This window comes from Candoia aspera, chromosome 1 (assembly GCF_035149785.1).
Source record: "Candoia aspera isolate rCanAsp1 chromosome 1, rCanAsp1.hap2, whole genome shotgun sequence".
NCBI lineage: Eukaryota > Metazoa > Chordata > Lepidosauria > Squamata > Boidae > Candoia > Candoia aspera.
In genome coordinates this window covers 229370790-229385687 of record NC_086153.1, presented here as the reverse complement: position 1 = coordinate 229385687, position 14898 = coordinate 229370790, and the positions used below count along the sequence as shown (strand labels likewise).

Below are 14898 nucleotides of genomic sequence, written 5' to 3'. Positions count from 1 at the left end.
CAAGCAAGATGATAATCAGTCTCCCTTCAGCTGTCAGGAGTCCCAGTGGAATGACAGCGAAGATACCCCAAGGCAGTCAATTCCAAGGCAGCCAATTTGCACAGCACCCAATGCTAGGCCTGTGCCAAAGCTCAAAGCTCAAGAGGCAATACCAGGGTCTTATCAAAGTCTGGCACTAAAACCTCATGACCTTGTTTCCATGGTACCAAGACTGCAGGACCTGACCTTGGCTAGATGGCATCAGAACCCTGGAATGTCTGAGGACTGTACACATAACCTTGAGGTCCTCCTAAAACTGGGTAAAGATTCCTCCCTTTTCTTTATGCCCAAGCAAGAGTGAAAAACAAATCAGCTAATCATTATTATGACCCAGAGTAATCCTCTTAACATGAAGGAGAAATTAAAATATGTCACTATCTCCTTGAAATACAATGGTCTTCTGCATTGCCACTACAGGGTTGACCATTGGAGGCAGCACAATTTATGTCAGGATACTTTTCTGCTGCTCAAGGACTGGTGGATTGCCCTTATCAGGGCCATCTGGCTGTGCCCTAAAGCTCTGAAATGTGCAGAAGGACCCTCTCATTCCTGGTCCTGAGAGTCAAGTTCTGTATCTTCCCTGCTAAACAGAGGAGTCAATCCAGTGTAGTTAGCCACGGGGCATGACATAAAATGGTGAATTCTGAGAACCATAGGTTTATACGGGATTACCCAGATCAGGGTTCCCTGAAGTGGTAAATATTGACCCCTAAGGACCAATGGACTATCCAAGGGGTTGATAAATGTCTGGGGGTCAAAAGGGGGTCAGAAAATGTCTGTGTCATGAGTAAGGATGGTGAGCAGGGGGCTCCCATCCAGACTGTTAAGCGCATGCGTAGCACTGAGGAATTGGTCAGCCATTCAAAGAGACACAGATCGGGACCGCCTTGACCTTTGGGGTTTATATGGCTGGGTTTTTCCCACGCTTCTTCAGTTTGTTAGGATTCCTGTTATGTACAAGCAATAAAACATTAGAGACCAGTTCCTTGTCTCAGCGTGTTTCCTGGCAGTTAGGACACTGGGGGTCAATAGATGGTTGATAAATGATGGAAGGTTGATTGGGGTCAATTCATTTTTTGGGTCTCTGTAGAGCTCCATGACAGTCCCTAGTCCTGAAGGTGAGGTGGCTAGCAGTGAGACAGGGTTACCCAGGGTTGGGTGGTCAGCCACCATTGAGAGCAGCCTTGCGTTATTTCTATCAGCTGTGTGTTGTTACTGGCTTCATTTATCTATTGTTATTGTTATTGTTACTGTTATTGTTATTTTCCATAGTACTATTATTAAAGTAGTATTTATTAAATTATTATTATATAATAAATGTTTGGGGGTCGATGAACAAATGGAAACTGCATTAAGAGGTTGATGAGCTGAAGAGTTTGGGGACCCCTAACCTAGATGATTTAGATCTGAGAGACAATATTTTTGCCAGAGCACACTGGCTCATCCGGTACAGCAGGTTTGCTGCCATGCATCAAAAAGTTATCCTAGAAAGAAGGTTGAGTGAGCACCAGTCTAGCGCAAAATCCTCAAATGAAACCTCAAGGGCATACTGTATAATCGTTTTAGAGAAGCACATACTCTATTGCCCCAACACGGGAAATAATTGTATCGAGCAATTGTTCTTTGTTTGTTACAAAGGTGTAGCTTCCTGGACTACACTATGCATAGCCTCTTTGATTATGTGCCATCAAGTTGGTGCTGATTCTTAGCAACCACATAGATAGATCTTCTCCAGGATCATTGATCCTTAGAATGTACAAAACACAGAGACTTCAATTTACTTCAGTTATAAACCAAGTCACCATATTTAAAATGCCTTCTGCAGTGCTGGTTGGGCAAATGTGGCCTTTTTGGTCTTGCAAAAAGCTGTTTTCTTCTCATAGTAGGCTGCTTCATTGATGAAGACTGGGAAGAAGGTGTCATCACTATCATGCAGAATATCCTCTCCATCAAAAGTCTGGAAAACTGGGTCCCCAGGCTTCAGGGGTTGGAAATCTTTATCCTAAGAGAAATTATTTGATGGTATACCAAGAACAAAATAGCTAGATGGTTTTCACGAAACAAGCTTTTCAATTCCCCCTGTGTAGCATCCTCTGATGAGCTAGAAACAACCCTTTCAGGAGATGAAACTGTTGCAGTGAGCACTGTCACTGTTGGGTGATTAATTGCAGACTTCCTTGGAGTCTGCGCTCTCCATCCTACTTAAGCAGACGACTCAGAGGACAGGAATGATCGGAGAACCCAAGGTCAGGACAAGGAAATTCTGACAGGTGAAAATTTCCTCTGTCTTGCAATGGTATGGCACACTTACCAAACCTCATGGTTTTGCATGCTCATTAAATCCCAGTCCCCTGCCACAGCATTTCCACTCCCCAATCCCTCACAAGAAAATCTGAAGCTGAACAGCAATCCTCGTCATTTCTCCTGGCCCTGAAACACTGAGATCACGCAGAAGCAAATGTGTGCTCTCTCACTGCTCAAGGGGCGATGCAGAGAAGGGTGTTTTCCCAGCCCTGCCCTGCCCACTGCAGTCTCTTGGTGTTCTGATGTAACAAACATCCCCGCATCCCCACTCCACGTAAAAAGGAAACACAGTCATTCGCTGGTGCCTCCCTGGTGCTGTGATTTTTAATTTTATACTTTGCTGTGGGTGTTTTGATTTTGATTCTGCTCTGTAGCTGATTTGATTGCTAGTTGAAAATAAAAAACACACATTCATTGTTTATGGCATTGAAAAACTTCGGAAGGTGTAAGGATAACAGAATATATCAAAGAAAGAGAAAGATCTATGGGGACGGTTGGACGAAAAAAAGCCTTCCCAAATGGACCAGCAACAATCTGCAGTGATGCGGTGGGTGGCAGGGACACACCTCAGGTTGCTCTAATTTCAAATAAAAGGCAAAAAAAATAGACAGCTGTCAAAGCTACCTGAGGGGATGCGACTGCACAGGTCCAAAGGGGTGGGGGTTATATTGATGCAAAATGCTCAAGTTCAGCTGCCCAAAGTTTTAGGCGGGCCGTGTTCTATTGTGTTGCAAAGAGCAGCCAGAAAGCTGCAAACAAAGTGCGTGCACACACAACACACACACGCACACGCACACACACACATGCCCTCTCTTCTTTCCTTCTTTTCCTCATACTCACCTGTAGATTTGGATGTATTACAGCAGAAATCTCCCCGTTGGGATAACGGGGGAAGTCCGTACGTCCAGCCAGTTTGTATGCCTCAATTTCAAAGGCTGGGAACAAGGTGCCTAACAAAAGGAAGGAAGCAGATGGACAGCCTGGCCACACCAAGTTTATTCTCAGTCTTCACAGTCAGGACTCTGTGAGGCAGGAGGGTGGACAGCCTCCTTCCACACACTCCTGGGCAACTGATAATCACTATTCGGCTAGGTGTCAGCTCCTGCATCTGAATGTATGTTTATGCTTCTTATTAAAATTAATGTCAGATGCAGAGCCTGATCAGCATAAATCTCACACTCATTGATACATGAGGGAAACAGGATAATATTTCCAGACAAGTGTTACTGAACAGTGCGTGTGGGTTGGTTGATAGCTCGGCATGGGTTGTTCTCTCACTCCTTGAAAAAGGGAGAGGTTGTCGACACCGCTTTCTGAAACTCTGAAATTCTAATAATCTCCAAAATTGACCTCGCTAAAGCTAATGTTTCTCCCTCACACTTACAGAGCCTCCCAGTTCCAAGAATCAAAAGAGGTCACCTTTGTTAAAAAGCTCAATGAAGTCCAAAGCACAGGCCATAATCGATCTCATCCTAGCAAGCTGGTCAGCTCGAGCCACTCCCTGGGGTTGTGGGCCCAGCTCTAATTCTGTCGGGGATGACAGGAAGGAAGCGGGATAGATTACATCACGACTGGAATTATGCTGGAGAGCCTTTGTTTATATTACATACACTTTTCCTTCTAAATCTTCTACATAGATCACATGTGGCAAAGCAAGGACTGGAGCACATGCATTTCCCACTTTTTGCTTGGGGAATACCTATGGGAAACTTGAAAACACTATAAACTACTAATGTAGGAGTGTCCATTGTCTCTCATCCTGTTTCACAGTATCACTATATGGTGGGTAAACAATAAGGGGAAAACCCACCTACCAGATTCTGAGCACCTTGGAGGAAGCACAAGACAAACATTTGACAGCAGAATTTCTCTGTGTCTTAATAACAGCTGAAAGCATGTAATATGCATTCACAACTAAATCAAATAAGTTGTGCTAGCAGAAAGGTTGCCAGAGAAAAGCAAGAAGATTTGAATAAAGTAAGCGTACTGAAAACAGACAGGAGATATGTGAATTACATCGTCATTAGCTTTTAGTTGCTGTGTATTTATAAAACATCATTCCAACTATATCTTGCTTAATTTATCTGAGCTCTCTCAGTCTTCCAACAAAAGGCCACCAACTATAAGAACATTTTTAAATCCCCCCCACAGAAAGCAGCCCTTTGATAATGTGGTCCTATTGTATCTTGATACAAAGATTTCAAGATAGGAATGGGGTCAAGAAGACAATAGCAGAAAAGACCAAAGTAGGTAAGCCAGAGCTGGTTTGAGATATCTGCCGCCTCAGGAGATTACATTGCACCAACTAAGGAGTCGGTAGGATCTTTTGGTATGTTGCAACTGAAATTCATGAGCCATATGCATCTTTTCCAGTCAATATGTACACTGCTTCCCAGGGCACTTCTAGGAAGGGTCACCAGTTCTTATCCATTAGGATTGTACAGGCTGATACTATTCCTTACCTAGCCCATTTTTAGCCACTGACATGGTGAAAGCAGCCTCCTCGCCAGGTGATTGACAGAGTAAGATGGGACAGTGTCTCACTGTGCAGTGTTTCTGTGAAGGCAGAAAAAAAGATTGCCTTTATAGAAACCCCAGTTTTATTCCCCTGAAAAACAGGAGAAAAATTAGCTTCTTAGGAAATTGCAGGAACATGGCCTCACCTGGATGTAATTACACATGTGCATGGACAACAGGCTAAATTCAGAGTTCATTAAGAGGCAGGAACCCATGTTGGCTGTGGTGTTGTGTAGGTCAAACATGAAGTCATAGGCTTGAGATGAACCCTTGGGTCCAAAGATCTGGTTGATCTCCTGAGCACGTTGAATCTCATAAAGGTCTGAATCTGAAGCCTGGGTACTGAGAAAGAGACATTCAGTGCAGTGGTGGTCTGGTAGATCTGATAGGGGCAGATGCCTCTTCTAATCTGGTACTGTGCAGATATATTGGACTAGAACTTCCACTGTTCTAGCCAGCATGGATAAAGCCACTTTGGCTGGACTTGGTTGGAGATGTAGACACACTAGTAATTCTGGAGGGCCCCAGACTGAGGAGGGTGAGTTTAAAGTCTTATGGCAACAAACCTTGAATGAGGGCTTAGACACCTAAGGATCTTCAAATTTGATCCAGAGAAATATGAGCTTCAGACTAGCTCCTGAGAAGGATAGTCCTTGTGTTCCCTACAAAGCCTCTAGGGAATGGTGCAGAGCATAATACTCACTTCAGAAAAGCTGCAGCAAATGTACGATTAAGATCCCTCCCAACATAGCGCACACACTGCTCAACTGCACGTGGGTTGCCCACAAAAGGTATGACCTGGAAGGTGCTGCGCTGCAACTCAGATGGGTCCTGTAGCCAGTGCTTGACTAGGTAAACACCTGACATTTCATTCCCATGAGTGCCCCCGCATACTGCCACACGTCTCAAGGAGGGAAGGTATTGTGGGTGTGACATGACTGGGGGTTGCAGACTCTGTTGTGAGAAAGAAAACCACATGGGATTATCAGCAACTCATTTAGCAATACTGGAGTGTCCTCATCCGCAGCTCACTGAGCCAAGCCCCTAATCTTACCTTTAAGTCTTCCTCAGGACCCAGTTCTGCAAAGGTTTGATGCAAGAGTGGAGACTCCGTGGACCGCTAGTTCTTCAGCATTCAGGACAATTCACAATGATGTCACATGTGTCATTATGTCATTATGTAAATGATACATATGATGTAATTCACATCATTTACACAATGATATGATGCACATGTCGCAGATACACCCATGGACTCCCATGCTCCAAATGTAGTTGGTCTTTGACTGTCACCCACTTATGTGATGGGAATGGTACAGCAATTCCACATGAGGATTCTGAGCCAGCGTGAAAGCACCTTTGGACCTCTGCGTGCCCACGATGGCCCCCTGCCCACATGAAAGAGCAGTTCTTATCCACATTGCGCTATGGCATCACATAGGCCTTCAAAAACTCAGCCTGTCAACTTCTAGTTCAGCTGCTACTTTAGAGAAACTCTAAAGGGAGTTTGTAAGGCTATCTCTGGAACTGCAAGGTGGCTGATTTTCCAGTGGTGTGGAAACTGAGAACCAGAGTTCCTGTTCCTCTCCTGAAGTGATGGTACTATTGTCCCATCCTTCCAGTTTGTTTGTTTGTCTATATTTCAAATTTCTGTCACCGCCCATCTCCCACAAAGGGGGACTCTGGGCAGTTTACAACAAAATAAACAAATTAAAACCATAAAACATAAATTACAATACAGACCATCAATATAAATAGATAAATATAACGTCCCTGTGGTGAAAAGCTCTCATTCAATGGGGAGGGTACTATGGTGCCAGCCACCCCCAGGAAGAGCTATTGCCCTTCCCATCCTAAGCAAGGAGGCAGAACCAGCTTTTCAAATTCTTCCGGAAGGCCAGGAGCGAAGGCACCTGCCTCACCTCCGGGGGCAGAATGTTCCAAAGGGTGGGCGCCACTGCAAAGAAGGCTCACCTCCTGGACCCTGCCAGATGGAATTCTCTTGCAGACGGGGTCCGTAGCATGCCCTCTCTGCATGACCAGGTGGGATGGGACGATGTAATGGGGATGAGATGGTCCCTCAGGTACCCTGGCCCCATACCATGTAGGACTTTAAAGATGATAACCAACACCTTGAATTGGATCCGGAAGCAAACCGGCACCCAGTGCAGCTTGCACAGGAGTGGTGTCACATATGCTGATCTAGAGGCACCAGTAACTACCCACGTGGCTGCATTCTGGACCAGTTGAAGCTTCCAGATAATCTTCAAGGGTAGCCCCATGTAGAGCGCATTGCAATAGTCTGTATGGGAGATGACCAGGGCATGAGTGACTGTTTGGAAGGCCTCTCGCTTCAGGAAAGGGTGTAGCTGGTGCACAACATGAAGTTGCGCAAAGGCCCTTCTGGCCACGACTGCCACCTGCTCTTTGAGCAGGAGTCGTGAGTCCAGCAGGACCCCAGGTTCCGCACTGGGTCTGAATGGGGTAGTGCAACCCCATCCAGAACTAAAGATGACAACTTCCTGGATGTAGAGGAGCCGTCAACCCACAGCTACTCCGTCTTACCAGGGTTCATATGTAGAGTCCTCATATGTAGTGTAAAATGCTGCATAGTTTATGAGGAATAAAGCCCCACATTGGAGAGTTAAGCTGATATATTTCTGACTCAACTGTGGTGTAATTGAAATTGCAGCAGAATTATTTCTTCTGTCCTTCCATGCCAGTGTTTCTCAACCTTGGCAACTTGAAGATGTGTGGACTTCAACTCTCAGAATTCCCCAGCCAGCAAGGCTGAAGTTGAAGTCCACACATCTTCAAGTTGCCAAGGTTGAGATACACTGTTCCATGCTATGGCTCCATTTCCCCATTAGCAGGAACTCTTTTTCCTGGCTCCTGAGCTTCCTGGCTGAAGATCCTCCTCAGTAGCCCAAACAAAACCCAAATGGATGAAATCAACAATGCTTTATTTGTTTCTCCCAGTTCTATAACACTGGAGGAATCTGAATGCCAAGTATCAGGTTATCTCTTTGCTTATTTGTTTTCCTTCCTTCCTTTCCTTTCTTTCTCTTTTTCATGGAGTGGAGGTAAAGAGATTTTTGTAGCTGCGGAACCAGTAGCAGCTTTGGAATAGGCAGTGATTTTCACTTTTTTTTCTGAATACAGGTAATCCTTGTTTAGTGACCACAACTGGGACTGGCAACTGGGTCATTAAGCAAAGCAGTGGCTAAGTGAAACCATAACAGTGCTTATGATCTAACTTCAGCTTTCCTTTGCTTTTCAGACCTATGAAGGTCATAAATGCAAGGATTGGTCACAAAGTTACTTTTTCATCACCATCGTAACTGCAAATGGTCACTAAACAAGGCAGTCACTAAACAAGGACTATCTGTATATAAAGTCCACAGATGTGAAGAATATCACTGAGAGTCTGGGGAGTAAAAAAGTCAGCAGTTTGGAAGTACTGGTAGCCCAATCACTGCTAAGAATCACATCTGCCCCAATTTTGCTTTAATGGACCCTTCATTTCTTCTGCAGTGTCTGTGGTGAGTTAATTCTCCCCTGCTTTCATTTCCCTGACTGTACCTTGGCACATTCTTCCATCTTTGACTTGTCTGCTGCATGAGTTATAAGCAGAGATGCTCTTTAGGGAAAATGTGGGAGAATGCCCTCCTTAAGATCACCTGATTCTATATTCAGAATAGATTAAAAACAATTCCAATGATCTTGGGTTATTAGCATATATACCGAAATTACTGATTACCCATTTGCTCAAAAGGAAGTAAAAGAGAGGCAGAAGATGATGCTTTTGTTGGTGACAATATAATCTTGAGAAAATAGCCCTGCTCTGATTATTGTGAGATATATTAGGAAAAATGTACAATGCGTGTTCTAATACCAGAGTATCTCTTGCAATTTAATCCTCAAGAATTTGGCATTTTGGAATATGCAATGAGTTGACATTAACAAAAGAAACTTTACAGTCCTTAATGAGTGGAGGTTATGATAGCTCAGAATCTCTGGTCTTTGGAGTGCAATATCCATCCACCTCTGTAAGGTTGGCCTGTTCCTCAGGCAGGGGACCGAAAAAGAGATCATTTGCAACCATTTTCCAGAATCTCAGCAAAGACTAAAGGGACCCAGAGGCAGTATTTAGCATCATGAAGTGCCTGGTAGTGTGAGGTGGTGGTTGTCTGTGGGAATCTGATACAGCCTTAGCAGACTGGTAGCAAAAGAACCAGCAATTACCATGTCCTGTAAAGGGAGCTAACAACCAACACTACTGCTACCTCTAAAGATTCTTCACCATCCTTTTTCTGCTTAAAACTGTATTGATGCTTATGCATGTTACAGTGTGAGAACTTACCCAGCTTGAAATTCTTGTCTACTTGCCTGATCCTTGCAGTGAGAACAGAGAGGAGATCTGTCAGTCTCCTATCATATCCAGGAGTTCTACTATAACCATTTTGTTGATATTTATGTATGTAGGTGTGGACGCGGTGGCGCTGCGGGTTAAACCACTGAGCTGCCGATCGGAAGGTCGGCGGTTCGAAACCGCGCGGCGGGGTGAGCTCCCGTTGTTAATCCCAGCTCCTGCTCACCTAGCAGTTCGAAAACATGCAAATGTGAGTAGATCAATAGGTACCGCTTTGGCGGGAAGGTAACGGCGTTCCGTGTCGTCATGCTGGCCACATGACCCGGAAGTGTCCTATGGACAACGCCGGCTCCAAGGCTTAGAAACGGAGATGAGCACCGCCCCCTAGAGTCGGACTCGACTGGACTTTACGTCAAGGGAAACCTTTACCTTCTTTAGGTGTGTCAAGACTGACTTGAACACATGTTCAAATCAGTCTTGACTCCTGGTGACTGCCTGGACTAGTCCCTGCAGTTTTCTTTCTTTTTTTTAAATAATAATTTTATTGAGCATTACAATTAAGAAGATAAGAACTAACACAAACTAAAAAAAAACAAAGAACAAAAGAAAAAATAGAAAGTGCAGAAAAGAAGGAAGGAAGGGAGGGAAGGAGGGAGGAAAATATGACTTCACCCTTCATAACAACAAGTATAAACAATTATACAGAACAAAGAGATTGATAACTTGATTCTGGAGAGAGAAAGGAAACCTTGAAGAGGTTTCTGGGTTCTTATTTGAATTAAAGCAGAGGCAGGCAACTTTCTACAGGCTGGAGGAGATCACAGATCACACTTGGTTCATTTGTGAAGGGGTTTGGTGCTGGCAATGCCAGGAAGTCAATTGCTATGAGATGTGACTGCATGGGATGGAGTACAGAAATATATTCAGTGACGATTTGTGAGAGAAGGCATGTCACATAATGGCTCACGTTTGAGTTTTTGTCCTCTTGTCTGTTTTTAAAAATTATTAAATGTATTCAGTTGATTCTAAAGTTTGAACAGCAATCTGTTTCTGCCGAGAGTTGACAGACATCTGTGTTCCCTTTTTGGCAATGCAGCTAATTGAATGAATTAGACAAAACTCTGAGAATCAAGCTGATTCTCAGAACAAAAGGTATCATTGCTCAAAACAATCAAGAGGGTGGCTGCAACTGTGTGATCAAAGCTACACTCCTTTTTCACATGCACAATGTGGCCACGATCACCCTCTTGACTTTTCTGACCTCCCTGCGGATGTCCCTGAGTATCATCTTAATGTGCTCAAGTAGCATTATAAACAGCTGTTTCAAAGGTGAGCTGTTTCTCCTGCCAAAAGATGTCTTTGGAAATTATTTGGCTGGGCAAGGATTTAGCAGACAGGTAGGCATTGACACAGTTGCACAGTTTCACGGAAGCAGCAACTTTACTTTCTTCCATGGAGGAAACACATCTGCAACTCAATTGTATCCACACTATTTCTCTAATGGCAGCTTTCCAAGCCTCAAATTTTGCTGCCCTCAAAAGGGATTCTTGAATCAAGATATCCCACAGACAAAATTACAGTGTATGGCACATATATAGAAAGGGCCAGCATGTCTGAGTTCCTCTGGTTTCTAAAAACCAAGCCAACAAAACTTATATAGCATTTTTGGAAATCACTAGATACCTATGGCATGAGTATTTGTCTTTTCCATTGCTATAATATGTAGACTGATGTTAGTTATCATTAAAAAATCTGGGAGAAGCTGCTTCTTTTTAACTCTGAGTCAAGCTTAAACCCTAATGGCTTTATGGACAAGTTCATGTAATTTTCTTGGCAAGTGGTATGTAAGGAATTTGCCACTGCCTTCATCCAGGATGTTTGTCCAATTTTTCAGTCTGGCCTGCAGCCCTGATAGTTCCTGGGGCTCTCCCATCCAAGTACCAACCAGTATCAACCCTGCTTAGCCTTTTCTAGGTTAGCCAAGTCAGTCAAGTGTTGCCACTTAGTGGAGCAGATGGGAAGTTAAAATACTACAAATAAATAGTATTTATTCCATAGAATACTTCTGGACTCCATATAATCCCTAGAGGAAGTCTTAGAAAATCAAAACAACAGTGGGCTGCATTGTTTCAAAGTTTGTTCACCTGTCCAGAAAGAAGACTGCAGTGTGGAGAACATCCTGGGATGGCACAGCGGGCTGGGGGAAGCAACGTCAGCAATTTGCCTTCTGGAAAACAGGTTTATTGTGCTCAAGCAGTGAAATGCAGCAACCATTTTGTGAGAGTGCTCCTAACATGTCTTCCAAACTCTATGTAGGCCCATGGACTCAAACAATGTTGGGACCTCTGCAGTAAGACTGCCATCCCATGGTGCAAAGGGATAGAATGAGCGATCTTGCCCTCCACTCCTGGAGGGTGTGGCAGGAACCCAGGAGAAACTGCCTTCCTTTCACCTATGGGACTGAGGGGCACATAACTCATTCAAGCTCTGCGGGAACGGGAAATGCTTTTGCTGTTCTTCCTGGCTGCCTCCAAAATGCCTCAGCTGAGACCTGTTTTCAAATCAGTGACTTCCCCAAACTCTTCTCCTTTCTAGTCAGTGATTTTTTTCCTCCTGCTGATAGCACCAGCTCTTCACCCTCATCCCCAATTTGTCTCTCCCCCCACCCTCCCCACTTCTTGGCTGCACATTTATCTCCCTCTGTCACCACCCATGGCAGCTCTAATATTACTGCTAGGCAGGTATTGAGCAGCGAGATGAGCTGGTGTGAGAAAGGACCGGGCGCAACTGTCACTAGCTTGGCAGGAGAAGATGGATGGTGAGAAAAGGAGGGCCATGTCCTACAGCCTGAAGGCTAAGCAGGAGGAGGGGAAGGAAGACCAGACCGCTATCCCTGTACTAGCCCATTTGATTTTCAAAGGCTATTACACATACATATGTTATTGTCTCACCTTGGCTTTTACACATGCATAGGACTCACCCAAAATCTACCCCAGATTTTGAAGGCTCCTTGGCCAGGATGGCCCCAATGAGTGAGCCCCTGCTACTACTGTCCACATTGTCCATTCACTGCCATCTCCCTTGGGGCCCAATCCATGCCCATATTCTTTCCCAGGCAGCAATATGGAAGAAGGGAGGAGCAAGATGCCCGGATGGCACCTGGATGTGCCAATCATCCTCAGTTTGGCTCATAATTGTTTCTCCCTTTTGAACTGGCAATTTGCATCTGTCTCAGCCTACCCCTAATTCAGACTTTGCATCCTTCTCCAGCTGTGGAGTACAAAAGCCAAGTACATTTCACAAATCTAAGTAAAAATATGTACAGACTAGGGAAGTCCTGCTCCAGGGAACTGAGTTTTGAATTAAAACTTATGTATTTGAGGAGATCATATAGGACAAGAATAAAACATGTTTATGGACCCAGTGAAAGCGTGATTCCAGAGAAATGGCAACATATGGGTCATATCCTTGAACTGCTTAGCATTGTCATATGAGATATCTACCAATGTTATGGCTGGATTTTCAGACTGCCCTAAGCCATGATGTTAATGGTTTTGGCTTAGTGCTCTTGTAGTTTATTCAACAAACTAGGATTAAATAAACCAATTTAACGAAGTGTAGAAACTCAATCATTGCAAAGCCAGCTTCCATTGTACATTGAAAGATGTGGCTGAAAGAACCAGCTTTGCACCACTTGAGATTAAGGCCTCCTCCTTTGAATTTATTTATTTTTTATGAATAACTTTTATTAAAAGAAGATTTAACAAAGATTTTAAAAACTACAGAGACATAGAGAAGAAATAGAAAAAGAAAAAGATTATAAAATGGTAAAAAATAGTGAAGTATAACAAAAAAGAAAAAAAAGATACCTAAAGAAGTGACTTCCGATCTTTGCAGCAGTTATGAATGTAGCAATTACCATCTCCACACTCCCATATTGCATATCATAGTTCCCTTCTTCCCATAAACAAACATTTTTAATCAATAAATCCCAAAATCAGCAGTTCATTTGTATCTATTTTCAGCAAAAAAAAAAGAAGTCTGTAAAGGGTTTCCAGTCTTTTATAAAAGTAGTTGCAGTTCCCTCCTTAATCCTCCTTTGAATTAATGAAGCTTGCAAGTCTGTGAACTGGAACCAGAGAACATTCATAGTAGATTCAAAGTTTATGTGGTAAGCTAATGCATCTTGCCCTGGCTTATCTCTCTCTCTGATTCAAGTTATCTAAGAATAAGGGAAAGCTGTTTAATTATATAGAGTTGATGATGTTTTCTGACAGATCTTTGAGGGTATTAGGTGCCAATAGTGTCTTTAGATGTCCCAGGCAGCTAAAATTAATGTTACTTTGAACTCCCTACTAAACCCTCCTCTTCCATACAACATGGAAAGGGACTCAGGATCTGACCAGGAGCTCCCTGCTCACCTGACGCTAACAACGGACTCTTCCATCATGGCTTCGGTTTCTCTTCCTATGAGAAACGCTAACAACAATTAGAGCTGTCATGGCCACTGTACCTCAGAGGCAGCTTTTTGCCCTCTGGCTTTAGCAATATTATTTCAGCCCAGGAGGTGGTCCCAGGACTGCTGCCCCTGGTCACCTGCTCATCAGGCTCATTAATCGATGGGTGTTGGCTGCATGGATATGAGCACCAGATGACTCCAGCATGTGCTGCTTTGCTCGCCAAATCATCCAACCAGGCCTTTATCTGATGCACCCTCCTCCCTGCCTTGCTGCTCATTGGAGGGAGTTAAAACCTCTCTTGATACGTGTCCACCACGAGCCCCCCAGCCCTGCAGTGATGGAAAATAAAATCGCTCACACCATCCTGGCGATCCAGCTCAGAACATTGCAGAGTAGGATGTGGCAAGACTGAGAAGGGAATGAGCTGAAGAAGCCAGAGTCTTCCCAGGGCCTTCCAGCTGCATACAATGTCAGGTAATGTTTACTGGGCACTGCCGGACCCAGCAACGTACTCATCAGTGCTTTGGATCTTGGCAGTTTTCTCTTTGGGCATTTTGATTTCTTCTATATAAGCCACTAGGTTCCCCTAGTGCTAGGGCAGACAGGGAGGCAGTTATTGCAGTAATTCTGCTTCCCCAACCTAGTGCTATCCAGAAGTGTTGGACTACAACTCCCATCATCCCAGATCTAAAGGTTGGGAAGGGCTGCATTAATGACAACTTGTCCTTGCGTTGCTGTGTAGAGCAGCAGCATGTCTGATGCTTGTGAGCAGGGCCTTTCCTGGGATAATATTCCATGCATGGCTGTTCAACAAAATTCTTGGATGCTGGAGATAGTAAGGTAGCATCTCTTTGTCTAGGCCGACTAGGAATCCTAAGAGGTGCAGTCTGGGTCATCTCAAGGGACATCTGCTCTAAAGCTTCATAGGGAATGTTCCGATGGTGCAAGAATCTGAGTCAGTCCTCATGAGTGTCTGGTGGTGCTGCTATGCCTAGAAAACAACTGGGGCATGAAGCTAAAGGGATTGTGGTAGTGGTGGGTGGAGACCCTTGTTTCTATCAGTATATGGGGGTACATGATTATGCCACAATAATAATTTAATTACATGCTTATGTGCTTTTAAATACCACCAATGGAATGAAGTACAACAAATGCCTAGGAAATAGTGGGGGTTGCCATCTCCTGAAGCCACAACCACTTCAGTTG

General features: G+C 44.1%; 1 protein-coding gene across 1 annotated transcript; it reads right to left on the bottom strand.

The window, feature by feature from the left end:
- Window positions 1–1660: 1660 nt before the first annotated feature.
- Window positions 1661–6029, bottom strand: ACY3 (aminoacylase 3). The gene is made up of 7 exons (XM_063289013.1): window positions 5915–6029; window positions 5564–5814; window positions 5007–5202; window positions 4806–4899; window positions 3763–3870; window positions 3184–3293; window positions 1661–2041 (listed from the first exon to the last, which is right to left on the bottom strand). The coding sequence occupies exons 2-7, from the start codon at window positions 5794–5796 to the stop codon at window positions 1847–1849; spliced, it is 936 nt and encodes a 311-aa protein (XP_063145083.1). The 5' UTR covers window positions 5797–5814; window positions 5915–6029; the 3' UTR covers window positions 1661–1846.
- Between the last annotated feature and the right edge of the window lie 8869 nt (window positions 6030–14898).